The sequence below is a fragment of the Vanellus vanellus genome (assembly GCF_965231255.1).
Source record: "Vanellus vanellus genome assembly, chromosome: 1".
In the NCBI taxonomy this organism is placed as follows: domain Eukaryota; kingdom Metazoa; phylum Chordata; class Aves; order Charadriiformes; family Charadriidae; genus Vanellus; species Vanellus vanellus.
Genome location: NC_138905.1, coordinates 162,546,462 through 162,569,034, shown reverse-complemented (window position 1 = coordinate 162,569,034; position 22,573 = coordinate 162,546,462). Strand labels below are relative to the sequence as shown.

General features: G+C 40.0%; 1 protein-coding gene across 1 annotated transcript in view; it reads left to right on the top strand.

Annotated features, from left to right (window-relative positions):
* Positions 1-22,573, top strand: part of UBAC2 (UBA domain containing 2) — a 103,503-nt gene that overhangs the window by 58,964 nt on the left and 21,966 nt on the right. The window contains exons 5-6 of the mRNA XM_082493980.1: positions 11,870-11,993; positions 13,910-13,957. Coding sequence (XP_082350106.1) covers positions 11,870-11,993; positions 13,910-13,957 — 172 coding nt within the window. The remainder of the gene's footprint in view (positions 1-11,869; positions 11,994-13,909; positions 13,958-22,573) is intronic.

Genomic DNA, 22,573 nt, shown 5'->3' with positions numbered 1-22,573 from the left:
AGTTGAAGAACTCTGGTGGCTTGAGAGATGAATGAGGATGTGTGCCTTTGTAAGCTGTTCATTGCATTTTGAGCAAGGATAATAATAATGATGATAATAATAGCACAATGTAAGGTAAATACATTAAAGATAAAAAGCTTTTAAAATACAAATCTGATTCCCCTAAAAAGATATTGATAAGAATGGGTGGCTAGGGAATAGGAAAGGAATGGGATGTCAAATTGTGAGGTAACTCATTGTTACCTGGAATAACCTTGTGTCTGGGTAAAGAACGTTGATGTAAGAGTTAAATTGTGTGTTTGTTAAGAGGGTTTTGGAGATCAGAGATAGATGGAAAATCCTGTCGTTTGCTCTTAGAGGCTGTGGTTTAGAGTTACCTGGGATTTTCCCCAAAAACTCATACTGATCGTTCATGACTGCAAAGCACTATTTATCTTTAAAGTGGCCTCATTTAGTGGCCTGATTTTAAAGAACCAGCAAGTGGGCATGATGATGCTATTTTTGGTGGGTCCAGTCCATGCAGAGGGTGGAATGCCTCTTCGGAAATGTTAGGGCTGTGTGTTCACGACTGACGTTGCAGTGTTGGATGTGTGCAGAGATAGGATCTCGGCTAACACATCCGTCTCATCAGAAAGCCTAAAATAAATGCAGATCTAATGACAAAGTTAAACTTTACTAAATGTACCTTGTCTTATGGGAAATGTTTTTGCTGTAGCAGAATGAAGTAGAGCCTTGTGAGCTACTTTTGTGCCTACTTGGAGCATTTAGTTGGCACTATACACTGATTTTTCTGCTGCTGAACTGCCAGTGCAAACATGGCTTGATTCCCCTTAGATGCCAGGGAGCTGAAGGTCTCAGTCCTCAGTTTTTATGGGGCATTTATCTTCTAATACCAGATTCAGAAAGTCTTTGAGAGAACTTACTGGTCTTATTCTGGATGTTTTCCTTTCTTGTTTTTGAATTATTTTCTAATTATTCAGCTTCATCACAGAATAGACTATCTTTAAATGAAGTGATGAGAATTAAAGACTGTTTAAAAGGAAATTGCACAGGGAACTTTTTTCATATGTACACAAAGTAATGCTGCAATGTGGTTCCCTGTTCTATGTAGCAGAAATGGGAAATTTTGAGATACACAGGCTTGTAGTAGTCTTTGCTCAAGGGCTGACATTAGTACCACAGCTTCATATTAAAGGAAATGTTTGTTTCAAAATAGTCTTGCCATTGTAAAATAATGCCAATATGCGTTTCCTGCTCTGATCTGATAAAATACTGCCTTCCTTTGATTAAGATGCATTACTAGGTTGTACCCTTTGAGTCACACTGATGTATTAGCTGCCAATCCAGCCTAGCATGATGTGATGTCAATTGCTTGACCTAAATGATAGTATTTATCCTTCTAGCTATTCGTTTTCTGTTCTTATACAGCTGCTGTTTCTCCAATATCTGTTTGACTGTCCCAGGATTTGAACATCTAAACTGAGAAATGGTGTGTATCAAAAAGGGTGATACATGTTTGGGTTTACCATTTGTGTGCAAAAGCTTACTGTTTTGCTTTTGGCATGCAAGGAGAGCAACATGTAAATTAATATACTAATTTGTTACTTTTGGAGATGGTGACATCAAAGCAGTGCAGTTAATATTTGGACCAGTATGTTATGATGCCTGTGATGATTTATTTTCTGTCTGCTTACTTAGTCCCTACTGTATTTGGGCAGTTTACAAATGGTACTGGATTTAGCTTTACAGTTCCATATCTAGAAAGCTACTACACAAGGTAAGAAATATCCTCTGAATTACACAGGGTGTTTATGGATCAACCAGAAAATGAATCCACCCAGCCTGATTCTTAACTGCAAAACTGCCTTTCCTTCCAAAATTAACTACTTTTGTTTTCTGGGAGACAGGTCGGGTATCTAGAACTAACCTGTAGCTGAATCCTGCCTTTTTTTTGTCGACAAATGTGATTTCTCAAGTGACTTGAGTTAGAGGAACAGTAAATGGTGACTCACCAGTGAGTCATGGTAGCTCTGCAGAGGCCAAATAAAATGTGTTAGGTTAATCTCGATGAAGAAGAAGAAATTAAGCACCCAAGCTTAGATGAACTTGGGACACTAAAAATTTCAATAAGCTGTTGAACTGTACCTCCTCAACAAAATACTCCGCCAACTAAATCCCTTCAACGTTTCCTCATGCCTTCATATGTCTTCTGCCTAGCTGCAGTGTCTGTGCTGGATTTAGCTGAGTATGGGACTCACTAGGAGCCTCTGCCTTTTAGAAAGGTGTAAGCTCCTCGCTCTTGCTGAGCTTGAACTCTGGTTTGGTTAATACGATCAGCCATGAAAGAAAACCTGCCCGGTAAGCTGTCACCATCAATCACATGCTGCAGACACCTGATGCAGAGCAGCAACTGTCAGTAGGTAAGCAGGGGTAACTAACTCTGTAACACCTAGTTGACATTAATAACTGATCAGTTAAGGATAAATAGTTGTCCCTGTGATACTGTACTCAATCGTGGTGCAGACTTCGGCCAGCCATTCCTGTATTGCTCCCTCAGTTTTATCTGTATCTCCATACTTTGGCCTTCACATGAGTGGCAGCGTGCTAATCATATATTAAATAAAGCACAGGAGCCTTGATTTTAAAAAAATAATTATCTTCATAGTGCTGTAAGCTGAATAATTCTTTGATGGTCTGCAGTAATTGCTTGCCTGAGGGCAGTATGTTATGAAAGCCTAACTGAAGAAATTTGATGTTGTGTATCGCAGCAGGCTGGTAGAATATAAATGGTCAGGTACCGTAAATTGGCTTTGCACGGCAAAGGTTTTGGGGAGATGAGATTCTTTACTTTTTCTAAAAAGATCAGTTAATAATGGTTACATATGTTAGCATTTTATTAATGATGAATAAATTAAAACGGAAATTGGAAGAAAGATTGTAGCCAGCGGAAGAGGAAGAGGAAAGGTATGGATTAGCTCACCAATGGGAAGGGAAGAGAACATGAAACTGGTTTACAGTGGAGCTGAGCAGTTTATGGAATAAATCGTTGGATGGTCTGGGCATTAAAAACTAAATCTTTTTTTAGGAGATGTAGGTGTCTGGATTTTGTCTTCATGAGGGGATTGTAAAGTTTCCGGTCGGTTGGTTGGTCTCATTTTAATGGACCCAAAGTTGCCATGATTCTGCTGAGATGTCCATGGACAGGAGGAATCTTTCTGTTCCCCTCAATATAGAGTCATAGAATCATAGAATTGCTGAGGTTGGAAGGGACCTGTAAGATCCTCAAGTCCAACCATTGACCTACCCTGACAAAAACCACTTCTAAACCATGTCCCTAAGTACCACATCTACCCTTTTTTTAAACACCTCCAGGGAAGGTGAATCCACCACCTCACTGGGCAGCCTATTCCAATGTTTAATAACCCTTTCAGTGAAAAACTGTTTCCTAATATTCAATCTAAACCTCCCCTGACTTAAACCCATTTCCTCTCATCCTACCACTTGTCACCAGGGAGAAGAGGTCAGCCCCCACCTCTCTACAACCTCCTTTCAGGTAGTTGTAGAGGGTGATAAGGTGTCCCCTCAGTCTCCTCTTCTCCAGGTTAAACAGCCCCAGTTCCCACAGTTATTCCTCATAAGATTTGTCCTCCAGATCCCTCACCAGCTTTGTAGCCCTTCTCTGGACACGCTCCAACACCTCAATGTCCTTCTTGTAGTGAGGGGCCCAAAACTGGATGCAGTACTTGAGATGGGGCCTCACCAGTGCCAAGTACAGGGGGGATGATCACTTCCCTAGTCCTGCTGGCCACACTATTCCTGATACAGGCCAGGATGCTGTTGGCCTTCTTGGCCACCTGGGCACACTGCTGGCTCATATTCAGCTGGCTGTCCACCAACACCCCCAGGTCCTTTTCTGCCAGGCAGCTTTCCAGCCCAACTTCAAGTTTGTCTTCTTTTTTTTTTTCTCTCCTTTCTTCTTGCATTCCTATGAAATATTGGCAATTAGATACATGAGAGTTGAGTACTGTCCCCTAATGCTTTTGCTGGTATTGAGAGGCCTCAGGCAGTGAGGCATGCTTATGTGTAGGAAAATGTTGGGTGCAATAGATGGTTCCTTTGAGTCCTGGGCTTCATCAGGCAGAGGATCCCAGCTGTTAAGGGTGGTCATATTGAAGGGAGTTACTTAATTTTAAGGGATGTGATATAGAATGTTTAATGTTTTCAGAATAAAGTCTTGCGCCTTAAGTGTAATATGGCAGTGTCTGGACAGCCTGTAGGAACACAGAGCACTGAAGTAACTTAGTAACCTGAATTACAAGCACACTGTTTACATGCTCTGTATTATCTGCAGCTGCTTTTATAACTGATACTTTTAGTCCCCCCAAAAATGTGTGGTTGTGAATTTGTCAGGTTAATGTTTTTATGAAGAACTTAAATGAAGAAAAATACAGCACCGCAGTTAGTAAGTGTAGTGAGTCATTCTGAATAAAATAACAGGTTATTTCTGCAAGTTTAATCCCACAGAACTTCCATTGACAAGAGCAGATATTTTTGCAGAAGTAACATTTAGCTTTCTACCCGTTTGTTCATGTATTTTTGGAACCATTTTTTTTCTGTATTTTGTGCATATCTTTACTAATGTTAAAATGTTTTATTTTAATCTGCATTTAATATTAGCTCTTTTAAACTTTAAGTAGCAGGTTTCTCTTATGAGAAGTGCTTGCCCCTGTTTCTTCTCTACTGGTAGTTTCTACATCTCTGGTTTATTTTTTTCAAGGTTATTGTTTCTTCCAGTTGTTTTTTTTCTCTGTGCAAAACCAATCTTGTCAGTACATATGATGTAGAATGTTCCCATCTGGTCTGCTGTGTTTGTTTTTCACTGCAGAAGTTGAAATCTAACATGCGCTTTGAAATGAGGATATAATTGTTGTAGAGCCTGCTATTACAGTGCACCTTTGGGATGGACACGGTCTCCATATAGAGCGTTCAAACTCTAGAATTTAATCTTTCAGGTTTTAGAGTTTTCTGGTTTGTTTGAAAATATTATTTTCTAATGCCTGAAATAAACTTCCTAAACATGAAGTGGGCATAAACTCAGTTTAGAGTCAGCATGTATTTGTGTCTATGGACCTTCTTTGCACACAGACATCTCAAGTTTCTGAAGAAGTTAATCATGGCACTTGAAAGGATGTTCCTGATACTCTTGTAGTATAATGAACAAAGGTCTGGGATGAATGTCTCTGGAAGAGGAGAGAAAGTAGAGGAAAGGAGGATAAAAGGGATGAGGGGGAAAAGCAAAAATAAGAGGAAAAGAGAGAAGTGAAGAAAAAGAGAGAACCGAAGTAGTCCTTCAGTAAGAGTGTTTTCTACTTGTAGATGTGGAATCTGATTGTATGTTACCAAATAGTTAATTAGAAGAGTTAAGAAGGAGTCCTTTTATTTACAGTACATGGATGGATGTTTGTACCTGTCTCGTGAAATACAGGAACAGAAATCCCTCTAGTGATTATGAACTTTGGGAACAAGGCTTTGATTATTCACAGAATAAGAGAGTAGCTTAAGTTTGACAGGACCTCTGGCAGTCATCTAGTTCAACCCTGGTTCAAAGCATGTCCAACAAGAACAGGTTACTTAGGGCTGTGTGTCCAGGCTGTAACTGAGGATGTAGGTTCTAGCTCTAGGCAACCTGGTATGGTACTGGACCATCATTACCCCCAGCTGGACTTGCTCCAGTGTGTCAATGCCTTTCTTGAAGTGAGGAGCCCAAAAGTGGACACAATGATTCAGTTTCAGGCTCAGAAGTGCTGAGCAATCACTTCTCTTGGCCTGGTGGCTACACTCTTGATAATGCAGCCCTGTATGCAATTGGCCTTTCCTGCAAGGGCGGACTGCTGACTTAACATTCAAAGGATTCTCCAGCTCCTTTTCTGCAAGTCTGTTTTCTAGCCAGTCTATACCATTGCACAGGGTTTCTCTGACCCAGGTAGAAGACTCTACAGTTGCTTTTCTTGAACTTCCTAAGGTTCCTGTCAGCCCATTTCCCCAGCCCATCAAGAAGTATGTGAGTGTAGCCCTGCTCTCCGAAGTATTGGCTGCCCCCTCCAATTTGATCTCTTTCACCCGCTTGCTGAGAGTGTGCTCTGTCCCATCATCCAGGTCGTTAATAAAGACAGTAAATAGTGTTGGCCCCAGTGTGGATCCCTGAGGGAAACTACCAGTAACTGGCTTCTGCTTGGACTTCATACTGCTGGTCAGAACCCTTTGAGTCCCAGCAGTGTAGCCAGTTTCCCTCAAGTATGCTTATCCAGCCAGTCCTCGTCTCCCCAGTTTTTCTTCAAGGACACAAGAGGAGACTGACTCAAAGGCCATTGTAAAGTCAGAGCATACAGCATTTGCTGCCTTCTCCTTCCTTGTCCACAGCACCGGAGTCACCCTTGGTAAATCCATAGGGGCTGTTAGGAATCACCTTGTCCATCATGTGGCTGGAAATGTCTTCTAGGAAATTTGCTGTATAACTTGCCCAGGGACAGGCTTGTAACTACCTGAATCCTCTTCTTGCCCTCTTTGAGCATGGGTGTGACATTTGCATTTTTCCAGCCATCAGGAACCTGCTCTATCACTACGATGTTTCAGTGATAGTAAGATCAGCCATCTCCCTCAGCACCCTGAGGTGCATCCCATCTGGTCCCGTTGACCCCTGCATGGCCAGTTAGGCTCAAGAGCTGCGTAACTGTCTGCCTTTACAGCAGGTGTTGCTCCAGTCCTGCAGGAGGCTCAGGGCCCTGGGAGGCCTGAGGGAAAAACTAACCGGTGAAAACTGAGGCAAAAAAGGCAAAGAGTACCTTGCACTTTTTCATGTCCTTTGTCACTAGGTCCCCTTTTCCACCAGCCAGTGGGTCTACATTTTCCTCAGCCACCCTTTGGCTGTCCCTTGATGTGTCAGTCATATTCTAGTATTGTTTCATAGATAACTTCTCTGAAAGACCCACTGTAGATGAGCAGCATCTCTATATAGATACTATAAAACAAGGCATGAGTAATACATAAAAAATTCTGAAGGCAACAGAAAAGATTAATTGAAATTTTCCGAGTAGAAGTACAGAATTATATAATGAAAGTTGAGGGTGAAAGTTTTAAATTAATAGGAATCACTTTTCACACAATGGATTCACCTGTAGGAGTGAGTTTCACAAAGTATTTTGAAGGGCACTAGTTTTGACATTTAAAAAAAAAAAGATACCTGAATGGATATTTGTGTAATATCTATTTATGTGAACTCTGCCTAAAAAACCAAAACTGATGTCTTTGGAGGCATATGCCTGTGGTGCTTACGAACTTACTGTTTTAGGAGAAAGGGTCCATCAGTAGGTTTCCTCTGGCTCTTCTAGATTGTCAGGTACTGAGCAGTGTCAGACACTGGACTTTGATTTACACAGATCACTACCCTGGACTGGAGTGGTGCTTTCTGTGGCCTCTGTTGACATTAATGGTGAATATTAACATTTAAAGAACCTTTTAACATTCTCTAATCTCTTTTTAAAACACACTTGCAGTCATGGGAAATTCCTTTTTGTACTTTCCCATCTTATGACTGAGGGCACTCTTGCATGTGAAATCTGTGTCTGAGTCACTATTTATCAGAGGAGGTATAAAACCTGAAAAGCGTGCCACAATTCTGTTACTCCCTCAGGTCATTTGGTAAGAGTAGAAAGAAATAATTTAAAATTCCTTTTCTAAGATGGGGAAAGAACCTTTTTCTTTGTTTTTCTTGTCTCTTAACGTACAAAACCTGATTTACTTCAGTGAACATTGTCTACAATGGAACACTTCTGATGAAGAATTATTTTTGTATGTGGCACCCTTCTAGCTGTACCTATCAACTCCTACAACTTAAATAATGTGAATTTATTTTAAGAATGTGTTGTGTGTGTTCATACAGGTGGTTTTTGTTTATGTAAGAAGGATTGTATGTAAAATTGAACATTTTTCAGTAGTTCCTGAGTTAGCATTCTCTAGACATTCAAGTGCATCTGACTGTGTGTTAAACAGATGATAGTAAAAATATTTCTATAATTAAACTGTATTTAAGTCCTCAGAGAGGAAGCTTTTCAGCAAGCTGAATTTCAAATCACAGAATCACAGAATTACCAGAGTTGGAAGGGACCTCTAGAGATCATCTAGTCCAACTCCCCTGCTAAAGCAGGATTGCCTGGAGCACATTACTCAGGACTGCATCCAGGCGGGTCTTGAAAATCTCCAGGGAAGGGGACTCCACAACCTCCCTGGGCAGCCTGTGCCAGTGCTCTGTCACCCTCACCGTAAAGAACTGTTTCCGTGTATTTGAACGGAACTTCCTGTGTTCTAACTTGTGCCCATTGCCCTTCATCCTGTTACTTGGAACCATTGAAAAGAGCCTGGCTCCATCCTCCTTCAACCCACCCTTGAGATACTTGTACGCCATAATAAGCTCTCCCCTCAGCCTTCTCTTCTCCAGGCTAAAGAGTCCCATCTCTCTCAGCCTTTCCTCATAAGGGAGATGCTCCAATCCCTTAATCATCTTAGTTGCTCTTCGCTGGACTCGCTCCAGCAGTTCCCTGTCCCTCTTGAACTGGGGAGCCCAAAACTGGACACAGTATTCCAGTTGTGGCCTCACCAGTGCAGAGTAGAGGGGGAGAATGACCTCCCTCGACCTACTGGCCACACTCTTCCCTATGCAGCCCAGGATTCCATTGGCCTTTTTGGCAACAAGGGCACATTGCTGGGCCATGGATAATTTACTGTCTACCACAACCCCCAGATCCTTCTCCTCCAAGCTACTTCCCAGCAGGTCCGCCCCTAACCTATACTGGTGCCTAGCATTTTTCCTCCCCAGGTGCAGGACCTTGCACTTGGTTTTGTTGAACCTTATGAGGTTCTTCTCTGCCCAGCTCTCCAGTCTGTCCAGGTCACGCTGGATGGCAGCACGGCCCTCTGGGGTGTCAGCCACCCCACCCAGTTTGGTATCATCAGCGAACTTGCTGAGGATAGACTCTGTTCCCTCATCCAGGTCATTAATGAATATATTGAACAAAATTGGACCAAGTATTGACCCCTGGGGGACACCACTGGTTACAGGCCTCCAACTAGACTCTGTGCCGCTGATCACAACCCTCTGAGTTCTGTCCCACAGCGAACTCTCAATCCACCTCACTGTCACCTCATCTAGCCCATACTTCCTCAGCTTCCTAATGAGGATGTCATGGGAGACAGTGTCAAAAGCCTTGCTAAAGTCAAGGTAGATGACATCCACAACTCTCCCCTCATCCAGCCAACCAGTTATAACATCATAGAAAGCTATCAGATTGGTCAAGCACAATCTACCCTTGGTAAATCCATGTTGACCACTTCCAATAACTTCCTGTTCCTCAACATGTTTGGAGATGACATCCAGAATGAGTCGCTCCATTACCTTCCCAGGGACAGAGGTGAGACTAACTGGTCTGTAGTTCCCTGGGTCCTCCTTCTTGCCTTTTTTGAAGATCAGAGTGATGTCAGCCTTCCTCCAGTCCTCATGCACCTCTCCTGTTCTCCAGAACTGTTCAAAGACGATGGAGAGCGGTCTAGCAATAACATCCGCCAGCTCTCTCAGCACTCGCGGATGCATGCCATCAGGGCCCATGGACTTGTGAATGTCCAGCTTGGCCAAGTGGTCTCTGACCCGGTCCTCCTCAACTGAGGGAAAATCTTCCACTCTCCAGACCTTCCCCTTTGCCTTCAGAGTGTGGGATTCATGAGGGATAGCTTTGGCAGTGAAGACCGAGGAAAAGAAGGCATTCAGTAACTCTGCCTTCTCTGCGTCCTCCACCACTAGGGCACCTGTCTCATTCACCAGTGGGCCTACATTTTCCCTAGTCTTCCTTTTTCTATTGATATATTCAAAGAACCTTTTCTTATTGTCTTTAACTGCAGTGGCCAAGCTGAGTTCTGATTGAGCTTTGGCCCTTCTCATTTTCCCCCTACATAGCTTTGTTATATCTTGATAGTCCTCATAAGTTGCCAACCCCCTTTTCCAGAGAATGTAAACTTTTCTTTTTTTCCTGAGGTCCAGCCAAAGTTCTCTATTTAGCCAGGCTGGTCGTCTTCCCCGTCTGCTTGTTTTTCGAGACAAGGGGATGGCCTTCTCCTGCGCTTTTAAGAGCACCTGCTTGAAGTAAGCCCAGCCTTCCTGGGCACCTTTGCTCTTCAAAACTGCCTCCCAAGGGACACTCTCAACCATGCTCCTAAACAGGCTAAAGTCTGCCCTTCGGAAATCCAAGGTGGCAGTTCTGCTGGCTCCCCGCCTTACTTGATCAAGAATTGAAAATTCTATCATTTCGTGATCACTCTGCCCAAGGCGACCTCCAACCTTTACATCCCCCACAAGACCTTCTCTGTTAACAAACAGTAGGTCCAGTAGTGCACTTCCCCTAGTTGGTTCCTTCACCAGCTGTGAAAAGGAACAAACAAAATGATAATGAAATGCTCTTAAGCCACAGCCCATTGAATGAGTAAAAACAATATTCAGAAGGTTTTTTTCATAGCTGTGTGTGTTGCATTTAGCAGTTATTCAGGAAGTGTAAGTTTTAATATGCAGACCATCATTTCACATGGTATTATTTCTATCAGTAGCTCCTCCTGAAGGGAAATGGTTTTTTGAGTGAACACTTCAAGTTATTTAGGTCCTGGTTTGTGCTGTTTGCAGAATTCCCGCTGGGTAGAATAAGATCCCTTTCGTGTAAAGGCCTATGGAAACTGCAACTCTTGAAAGTTTGGATAAGCTGGCGAGCAGTGAAAAATTACCCCATGCAGCATCCTGCGCCTGTCGGACACAAGGCAGCACAGAACCACGAGCAAGGGTTCAGCTGGGGGAGATGTGCACTTTGCTGATAGCCTCCCCCTGCCTGCAGCTTGCTACCTGGAGGTCACCGCCACTGCAGCTCCACCAGTGGAGCAGGTAGTTTCTGCCTGAAAGTGACCTTTTTTTCTTCCCCTTCTCCACCCCAGGAAGTATTTTTCTTCTAGAATCTACTATATCTATGCCTTGGCATTGGTTCTGCTGTGGCCTCTCCTGTTGTTTAGTTTTCTGGATATTTTATCACGAGGAACACAGGTTTTGTATCTGGGCATATGAAGCGCGCTAGTTATGTTCACAACTTCAATCTAGGTATCTGGTCATTGTAAAAGATGCTTGAGTTTTAAATTCTACAAAACTGCTTTCAACAAGGTTTTAGAAACTTAATAAACATCTTGTGCTGTGATTAAGGTGAAGACCGTAAAAAGTTATTTGTAGAGCCATGGAAATCACTGGCAAAGGGAAATTAAATCAAATTGTTGGTATTCCCATACCGCAGTCTGTTGACAATCCTCTGACACCTAAACCCGGGCGAATATGAAGCTTAACTTCATAAGTGAAGTGGTTTCTATGACCTTTTGGCATATATATAATCCTTATGCTTTGTCTGCTTGGATCAAAGAAGTTTTGTTCTGTTGTGGGAGACTGCTGCTGTTCCCTGTGTGGTGCATTTTATAGAAACAGTCTGCTATAGACTAAATATGTTGCCACCTTTTCTCCTGCCTCTGGTCCTAAACATTTGGAAATAAAATACTTTTTGTCACCTCTTTCCTCTTTGCAAGGGTATTTGCCAAAGACTAGCGGTTCGTTATTTGGTAACGAACCTGTTATCCTGAACACCGCAAGTTACCTAATTATTGCTTCCCAAAAAAGACCTTTGCTTGAAAGGTGGTATTACATTTTTTTTGTTATGTACTTAGGATCAATTACTTTTGATTGTTTTACACTATTGATGCTACTATCATTATCATTAACCATCTCTATTTTTCTTTTTTGCAGCTTGGGTCCTGTGTTTGCTCTGTTTGTACCATTTTATTCCTCCATTCCAAGAGTGCAGGTGACACAAGTATTAGGCCACTTTTCTATCACAAACAAGACATTGGTCTATATACTGGGTTTACAGGTATGGTATGTACTTGCTTGTTCGTCTTTTAATAAATTACTAGTGTGACCATTAGTATTTCTGTATGTTCGTCTATCAATTTTGATGCTTCCACACATATGATTCCACATAGGTTTAGCTAGTGACTGCCCCATCAATTAAATATTGAAAAAGATGTGTTGCTAGTATGCATTTCTATATGCTGAAGTGGCGGGCAAGTGATCTCTTCTTCTGTTGTTTTCTGTCTTGATTGTCTTGCACAGGAAAATACAATAGACAATTCTATAATTATTTTTTTTTTGGTAAATGAAATGAACTAGATGAAAATAGAGGAAAACAGAACCTGGTGCTAAAGCATATGTATCTTTCACCTTTCTATTTTGCTTATATTCTTGGGCTTGTTTATTTTCTCCTTGTCTGTTAGGGCTCAAAGGTATTTTGCTATGGTAAGACTGTCAGTAAATGATCAAGGTTTTGGCTGAATTCCACTTTTATATGAAATAATATTGTTTGTATATCACACATTACCATGTTACAGGTAATTTAAAATAGTGTAATGTAGAGCACAGCAATATCATGTAGTATTATGTTAAATATGAGTGGGAAAATACAGGTACTCGGTACAGAAAGGCAGTAGTTGTTCAAAAAAACAACAACAAAAAATCCCCAGCAGCCTAGAAATGAATGGACGCTCATGTCATAATCTGAATTATGAAACAGGAGATGTGCAAACTTATGAGAAGTTGTACTCATTCTTATATATTCCAGGGACTGAAAAATAGCTGTAGCACGAGCAATGGAAAGCACCATAGTTATGTGAAATGTGGTAGAGAGTATTTTAGAATGAATGGTCAGTTTCAGAATATTGAGTCGTGCTCCACATGAACATTTCATTCATCCATTTTGCTGTTCAGCCTTTGGAATCCTTTGATTTCTGCTCCAGCGCCTTATTTTCTTGATCTTACAGAAATCTTGTGTTCTCTCTTCCAAACCCATCAATACCACTGCTATTCCAGTCTTTGAGAAGGCCATGATATTGTCTGAGCTCTTTTCCATCATGTCCTTTGCGTTTGGCTTTCATACACACGCACCACCTTCGATACAGATCACTGCTGTTACTAGTCACTGTATCTTTGCTGGATCTTTCCCTGCTGCGTACAGACCGTTGCTGCCGTCACACAGAGGCTGAGGGGAAAATCATTTGCCTTCTTCTCATTTGTAAACTCTGCCCTTATCTCAAGTCACTCTTTCCGTAGTCAGAAGTGTAGAGGGAAGGTGTTCTCATGATTCAGTCGGCATCATGCAGAACTATTTTAGAAACCAGTAGCAATATAATTTTCAGCCCATTTTTCCAGGTGGTAATAAACTTCTCTGGGTGATTAATCACAAACTTTACCAAAAACAATGGGCTGCCCTGTTGGCTTATCAGGATTTGTTTTTTAATTTCACTCTGACCTGTTTCTGTGATTTCATGTCGACAAATATACCACTGGGTGAGAACTTTATTTCTTTAATTTTGATGCTCACGCTTAGTCTGTCCTTGACTGCACGTTTGAGAGCTTCACTTGCACTGCCTGCCCCGTTTGGAACTCTCCTCCTGTTGCTGCTGAGTCATTTCCTTTGCTTCAGTCTGTCTTTCAGACTTGTTTTTGTGTGCAGCCTATAACTGACATCCTGTTATACTTGGTACGCTATATGAAAATAAAATGTATTGTTCTGTAAAAGGAGAACAATTGTTGGATCCCTATGTTTTTCCCATTTCTGCTACTTCTGGAATACATATTTTTTAATGTTAAACTGAATTTTCACAGAAATAAATGTCTGACTTCTCCCATTGTCATGATAAGTACGTAGCCTATATAATACTGCAACGTAGTAGCTCAGACAACAACAGCTATGTAAAATTATATTTTTAAATCACTGCTTTTGTCTTCCAGCTCTTAACCTCTGGTTCTTACATCTGGATTTTAGCCTTAAGTGGATTGGTAAGTCTTACTGTTTTAAAAATTGTGTGTTGTTTAAAGCACCCTGTTATATATACAATCAGTGCATTATATTTGGACTCAAAAAGAACAGAAAGTACTGAGTGATATTTTTATTTGTAACGGTAAGTAGAAAGTTTTCATCTTTAACTTCCAAAGGTATAAAGCACTGACTGGCTGGTGATAAATGGACAGACAGCAAAAGTCCTGGTTAACGTTTGCAGGCTGCCACTGCTCTCTTATGCCCTAAAATTAATTTTACTGCCATGGATATAGCTTTAGACCCACAACTGTCAATGAGACTATTGAGGAAATGGTAGAAATATTTACCCTATTTCTTTTTTCCCAGTTTCCAGCAAGCCTCAAGGTTTTATTTCAGGAAGCAGCTTTTAACAGCTTTGCTGTGAGGATTTTTCATGTTTTGCTGTTCTCCTAGGACATCTGTAGTATAGCCATTTCTTGCTATGATAATGGCAGTAAGGATGCAAAATCACCTTCTTCACACCAGTCAGATAAAGTCGATGTGGTCTGTCTTTTTCCTTTCTGACTCTGTTCTTAGTACTAAGGCGCTTAGTGCTAAAACAGATTGTACTAAATCTTCCAGATTGTTAGATACTGATAAGCTGCTTTTAAAATTTTACGGACTTAGAAATTAGGAGCTCAGACTGATTTCTTGGCCCAAAATACTGTCTGCTTTTCCAACAGTGAAAGTGCCACTTCTTCCAAAGAAGCTCATTGTTAAGTTGATGCAATCTTAAGAACTTAAATTGTGCCCTTGCTAAAAGAAATTGAATTTGCCGTGAGCTCAGAGTGAAATGCCTGTTGACACTTTACGCATTGCTGCTCTAACTCAGTAGTTTGGTCTCTTACCATTTGCATTGACTGTTCCAAAGTATTTTGTAGGCTCGCAGGATAGCTAACAGGAATGACAGAGCAGTAAATAGTGGAGTCTGCTCAGCAATTTGGTCTGACCATAAATATTGATGCAAACAGTGCAACTAACAAACCAGGATTTCTCTTTCCTGGAGATCAGCCCAAGCCTCTGTGCCCACCTAAGGATCTGTGACTTCCTCCAAACGCACTACCCTTCCTGTTACTCTCCTGGCTCTTTTAATAGCCCTTCCTTTTGAACAGGTGTTCATGAGAGAGGAAAGAAAAGGAAAGACATTTTAACTCCCTCTTTCCTGGTGGCAGGAACTGTATGTATACTTGGTTATACAGACTTATAAAGAGCAGCTTTTTCATAAATGACCTTTTTTTTAATTGCAGGTTGACAGTGAGTTTTACAGAGGTATAAGGCCATAGGAATAAATTGATCTTTCTCTGTGTCACGGGAAAGCTTAAAAAATCATTTGAAGTTTTCATATTGCTTCAGTCAGCATGAATTAAGTCATCATCAATGATGATGTGTTTTCAGTCTCAGTTTTTTCTGCAGCAGGTGGAGAGCATTTTGTAGTAAGTGCTACAATTTGGAAAGAAGTTTGTCATGAATTTCAGCCATTTTTTGCACAGCATATGTGTCACGCTTCTGTGAATAAGAAGTCTCTTTTTCTCCTCTGTTATAAATGATAATTTGGCATCTTTTGGGAAAACTTGATAAAGGAGTAAAGTTTCACATTATATTAAATAATCTGAAGAGGGATATGAAACACTATAAAGGTACATTTTAGCACTGTAAGTGTAGATACTTGATAACATATGTATATGTACAATTACAGAAACGTATAGGTTGTCAAATCAATGTTAAGTCATTCCCACGACTTATGTATTTTTGTAATTCTTACTGCTCTTGACATTTTCTAACACACTATATCTTTATTGAGTCAAATTTTCATGTATTTGTACAAAAAAGCTGAGTAAATGCATGAACACCAAGTTAGCTAGGTGATACTTAGTCACTAGTTTATTGCCTGTTAGACATGTCACTGTCTATATTTTTAGCTCTGAAGATCACTTAGACATTCATATGACTGTATATGATTCTGTTCTGCAATTTGGCTTTTGTTGCACTTCTGCTTATGTGGAGTACTGAAATGGATGGTGCCGGCACAGTTTCTGAACTGTCAGTTTCCACTTTCTCTTCACCGGGTTCCTAGTTTAGGTTTATTTAAATTCTCACAATTTATAGTTTAATGTGCAATGAACACTCTTACAGTAGATGGGATCTTGACTTTCCAGGTGTAAGATGTGGCACTGGAGATTGAATTCTGTGTTCATCCTTGCTAATGCTGTTAGACTTCCCTGTGAATTCTATGCAGGGCGTAGAGCAACTGGAAATTCTACTGCCTTGAGTTCTTGTTTTCAGTGGTTTTGAGCGATGCACTCATTACAGAAATGTGTTTGCGTGTGTGTACGTGTTTCCGTGTGTCTCTGTATGCAGGTAGACATTGATGTAATGTGCCTGGTGATAGGGGATTTTAGACAATTTGTAGTTTGTTGCTGGACTGTTCTCAGTTATTGAGATTACAGCACGTGTTTTGTTACTGGAATACAGAAAGTCTGCTGTGTCTGTCTTTGCCATAAGGTATATCCTCCTAGATCTCTAATTTTGAATCAACACAGGAATACACTCTTAAAGGCAGCTTCTTTACTCTCTAGATTAAACTGGAGTACCTCTCAATATTATTGTTCTTTTGGTATGTCAGTATCAGCCTGGTAATTTCAGTTGCTGGTATGTTGTGTAAAACATGCTGTTTAAATACAAAAATGGAGAATCAAGAAGTAGACTGTAAACAAATTCACAAACCTGATTTAATCGGTAATCTGTAATGTTGTTATTCTTATAATTTATGAGACAGGTTTCATTTATTGTGATTTGTTTTGCCAGGAATATACCAGACTTGGTACATACAGTCCAGATTTGTTTCTTATGATAGGGGGGGTTTATGTTGTAAGATTAGGAAACTTCATATTAGAGATGCAGATGTATCATGAAAGTCATACAATTTCTATTTGACTTTAAGCCAAAAATTTTTTCAATACTTGGTTACAGGAGTGCTTCTGTATCATGCATATCACTCAGTTTAGTGAAGGCCAGAAACAGTTTCCCTAATATTTATTTTCTTTAAAACAGTCAAAACACCTTAGAAAGTGGTATGCACTTCAGTGTTTCATCGGACACATACATATCAGCCCATCTTCTCTCCCTTTTTTCCCCCTCCTTTAAAATCTCTTGAGTTCTCAGCTTATATTTCTCACTGCTAAACTCTTGCAGGATTGAAATTTGAGGGGCGTGTCAAGGCTCACTCAGTCATAGCTACAGCTTACGTGCTTCAAGAAGTAAGCTCAGGTTGGTACCAGCAGATGAGATATGCCTGCTGGGACGTGCGGTTCCCTCCACTCACAGAATCACAGAATTTTCTGAGTTGGAAGGGACCTCTAGAGATCATCTAGTCCAACTCCCCTGCTAAAGCAGGATTGCCTGGAGCACATTACTCAGGACTGCATCCAGGCGGGTCTTGAAAATCTCCAGAGAAGGGGACTCCACAACCTCCCTGGGCAGCCTGTTCCATTACACTCATTAGTGTAATGTTTTCGTCATACAGATCACATGCCAGGGTTTCTGCTAACCACGGAGCTAGGTCTATATTTCATCAGGGAAAGGTATTTTTCAGGCCTTTTCTGTGATTTTAGTGTTGTAGGTTCTTTCTTCTTATCTAGTGTCATTTGTTTATTTGTTTGCAAGGTGACCTGCATTGCAGAAAGTTCAAAATTTGGAATGTCCCAAGTCATAGAATCATAGAATTGTCTAGGTTGGAAGAGACCTTTGGGATCATCTACCCTACTCTACAAAGTTCTCCCCTACACCATATCCCTCAACACCACATCTAAACGTCTCTTAAACACATCCAGGGATGGTGACTCAACCACCTCCCTGGGCAGTCTATTCCAATGCCCGACCACGCTTTCTGTGAAAAATTCTTTCCTAATGTTCAGTCTAAATCTACCCTGTTGGAGCTTGAAGCCATTCCCTCTTGTTCTGTCATTAACTACCTGTGAGAAGAGACCAGCACCAACCTCTCTACGGTGTCCTTTCAAATAGTTGTAGAGAGTGATGAGGTCTCCTCTCAGCCTCCTCCTCCTCAAACTAAACAGTCCCAGCTCCTTCAACCGCTCTTCTGTGAGCTGCCTTGAATTTGTGTAGAGTTCAGTTCAAACTCCAGGAAATTGAAATTTTCTTAACCTTACAAACACTAAAGTTTCTAAAACCCTGTTTACTTTGCTGATTTCACCAAGCCAAAACCAATGCCTTCTGCAATGTTTCTGTACTACACTGTGATTTACTTTTCTCAGGTTGTGTGAAAAGTTGTGCTTTTTGTACTCTAGATATTGGAAAACTGTAGAGAATCCGTAATCTATAGCATGTACTTTAAAGGCTTAAGTAAGATTAAGATAGAAAGTTCAGAGAGCGTTGAGTGCTTGGTTTTAATTTCAGTTCTGAATTTGAGTGCTCTATTTCTTATTCATGATTTTTAATTTCCTACCTTGGTTTTACACAGATTACAGATACCTGTTTGCTAAATGCTCAGGAGTGTACTTTGGATTGTTTTGGGTTCTGTTTAAGAACTTTATTCATCCTTTCTGTTTGCTATTTGTTTGGCTGAGGTGTTTTGCTATAGTGAATTGCTGTCCATGATAGATCAGCCTTTTTAAGAGACATGACTGGGCTAGGGAGCAAACTATTTAAACCAGACTTTCATTTTTTTAGTTCTTGTTTTAAAAACAACACTGTGTGGTTAATATCAGATCAGACCTAAGAATTGCTGATTTTCTTGTTGTTGTTATTCCTCTTCCACATCTTCCTTAAGTTAGTTTAAACAATCTTTACTCTTAATTATTTTGGGTTTTAAAAATGTTATGAAGGGAATACAGAAGCATTTGTATTACCCTCCAGTGCAGTATTCACACTTAAAATATCCCTTCTATATACTTGAAATTAATATTAAACATGTGCTGACTTTATTGAAGAGAATCTTTGATCAGAGCCTGATAATGTAGCATGCAGTTATTTTCACATTTGTGTCCTGCCATGCGTCCTTCTTCATCCCCCAGTTAATCTGGAGGACATTTTCCAGTCTTACATTTAGTCTTATGTAGATCTGTAGTCAATGTCAAAGTATGATATTCTTTGAATCCTTTGTAATTGTAATTTTGTAATTACAAATGGTGATTCAGATAAGTCTACTTACATCTAGTTAAATGTCTTGTTGTAGTGCTTTGGTGACACAGAAGAGGCTCCGTCTAATCAGAATGAGTTTGGATAATTTAAAAAAAATAGATGAAACCTATGCCTTAATTGTTTTTTGTGTTGTTGATTTATAGCCAAGTATTGGCTATAAAGTGAATTGAAGTTCAGGGTAGATAGAAGTTAATTATTTGCAGTAACTGAAATCGTATTTTTAATTAATTCTTTTAAATTTGGAGTTATGAAAAGCCATGGTGAAGGCAAAACTTATTACAAGTATGCAATTTAAATAAAACAGTATTAAGAAATAATTTAAAGATGTGTTACTGTTTTGAATATTGTTACTGCGTGAAGTAAAATCTAGTACACTCACAATAACATTAATAGTACTTTAAAGAAACTCTCATTGCTATTTTGTCATTTTCAGCTTGTTTTCACCCAAATGCCTGATAATAGACTACTTCATGGTGCATTTCTGACTTGAAAAATTGACACAAAAGGGAGGGTATTCATAACGGTATCTTTTAAACTTTAGTTTTATAAGTATGTTGTAGCCTTCTCATTCATTTTTTTTATTTTTTTTGTTTTATTTAAGTCTTTAGTTTTGAGGAAACATTGGATGATCACAGGGAAACATATTTTTATCATTTTCGGTGGCAAGAAACATCACTTTTAGAAAAGATAACTAAGAAAATTTAAATAAATCTAAGAATGTATATTATTTAAAGGTTTCCTGCTGTTGTCTTGTCTTTAATTACCCGGTGTCATTGACCACAGCATTGGGAAATCCCATTAAACACCCGACAGGTGTTGCTCTGTAGATACACTGGGCTGCTCTGTATAGAGCTGTGCTTGCTGTGCCTACTTTGTGGGCTGGGCTTTCTAGCTCAGGCTCAAGCTCCACACTAGAGGACTTGCATGGGTCCTGTTTCACCTGTCAGCAAAGGTCCTATATACACACACCTACCCATGTAACAAAGTGCTATAGAGGTCTTTATTCTACAGCTGGATCATACTGCACATTACTGTGGATTATGTTCTAAATACGGCAGCAAAAGATTTTATTGGCAAAAGAAGTGAATGAAAATATTGACCAGGATACGACTACAAGACCTAATGTTCAAATTAAAGAACTAGTCCTCTTTGGATTATATGGATAACCTCAGCTTTTTTTCGGGACGGTTTGTAAAGGTGCAGAAAGTATTACCAAGACTTTTGATTTGTTTTCTTTTTTTCTTCTTTCTCTTGTTAGTGTTTCTTGAAGTCCTCAAGGAGTCAGGAGTTTTGGGGGAATGTCAGCTTTCCTAGTAGTAAAATAAGCTTTTAATCCTTGACAAACTACTGCTTCAAAATCCAAAATAATATCTCAAAGTCTTAGAAATAACAAAGGAAACTTTTTTAATAATAATAATAAAAACCACCACAAAAAAAAACCCAAACCAACAAACAAAAAACAAAAAAACATTTATGATTTTAAGAGAATCTAGCTAGTGACTTTTCAGATCTTGACTTGCAATTTTTGAATATTTGACATTGGTTTTACAATATATGCATCAGTAGTATTGCTAATACTAGTGAGACTACTCACTTATTAAAAATTCTGCATATGCTGAAGTATCTTCCTAAATGAAAACGTATATTTTACGTGTGACTGATGTGATTCCCCTTTGCTGGTAATACTGCCCGCAGAAGTCCAAGTAGTAAGGCAGTTCACAGAATCATAGAATCACTGAGGTTGACATCTAGTCCAACGCCCTGCTAAAGCAGGGCCACCTAGAGCTGGTTGCCCAGGACTAAGTCCAGAGGGCTTTTGAGTATCTCCATACCACCTCTCTGGGCAACCTCAGCACATAGGTTGTGAAGTGCATAGTCTGAGATAAGAAATGGAAAAGCAATAGAAGAACAGAGATTGGGGAATGAAAAAGAAGCATTGTTTCTTTGTCCTAACTTTAGGACAGGGGCAGGTACCCGTATGTAAGCTAGGAGATGTGCTGAATCCCACCCAAAACTAACATGAGGTATCTGCATGTGGGCAATGGTCAATATTCAGTCGAGTGGCTGTAGGTGGCTTAATTTGAGATGAGTGTCTACATTCTACTGACTGTATTGACTTGATCTCCTCTGTGGTGGAAGCTTAGACACCTTGCATATATCTAGACAGCTACGTGTAGACACATGACAACTGACTAAGCTGACAACACTTGCTCCTATATCAGGTAAAGCATCTAGGAAGAAAAGTAGTTGATTCATCTGGTATACACGGGATGTTAGTGTGGAAGTGAGGTTGTAAGTGTTTGGGTAGGAGAGAGATGCAGCTATTTCCAGTTCTGGAAGGAGGAGAAAGAAAGTAGTGGTAAAGCAGGGGAGAGGGTAATAATGTGTCAGAAGATACTTTCTCTTCTATATCCACAGCTTCTGAGATCCTGTAGAAAAATGGATTTTAGTTTTCTGTCTGTATTTCACTTCAAAGTTTTCAGTTTTTCTCTCAGATCTGAGGAAGAGTTTGTGTGCCCAAAATCTGGTCTGCTTTGTCAATTGTGCCAGCTGTTTCAGAGGTAGATTGCTTCTATAAAGCTTTTCTAGCCTGTACACAAATGCCATCATGGCTGCAATGTTACCATTGTTTAGAGAGGGAATCCGTGAGAGTGATTCAGCTGTGTGTGTACTTTGGAGATATCTGCCATAGGATGAGTCACATCTTAACAGTGCCCGTTTCTCTCTGTTGACTATGAAACAAACTTTAAGCAAGCAGCTGATATGTAGGCTTTAAAGTTAGATGTCTACACTGGGGCAGATAAATCTAATCATGACCTTCTGTGTGAAGAGGTTTGGTTAACAATAAGATGACAATTGCCTGCAGAGCTCTAGCAGAGACCCAAGGGAACCTATCCTTAGGTCACAAGTACATGTTAAGAATAGATGTACTGTGCTGAAGTAGAAGTACACTGGTACTTGCAGATACACAAAGAATGATTGAGATCTAATAATGATTGTACCTGACCACTGAAGATAGCATTGATGGGCTCCAAAGAAAAAAAAAATCCGGGAAATTGGTAAGCCCAGTCAACTAGGAAGGAAATTGAAGAGAATTAGTTTATTATTATTGTTATTATAAACTTATTTTTCTGTCAAGCTAACTATTGCAAAAGGCTGTTTATACTGTTAGTGACTATTTCCTCAAATAAAACCCAAACAAAATAATCTGTTGTGTTACAATTACGTTGGAGGTTATAACTACAAGTTGAAGGTACATGTGTAGTGATTTTATTTATTGGTGGTTTTCACACGATCTCTTTTGGTTTGTAACTGTGTTTGTCTAATTAAGGTAAGTACAGAATCTCAACACAAACCTTAACCCCTTGTTTTGATTCTAGTTGTGTAGAATTCAGAACGGACCAAGGATAAAGCAGATAAAATAGGTATAAAAATGCCAC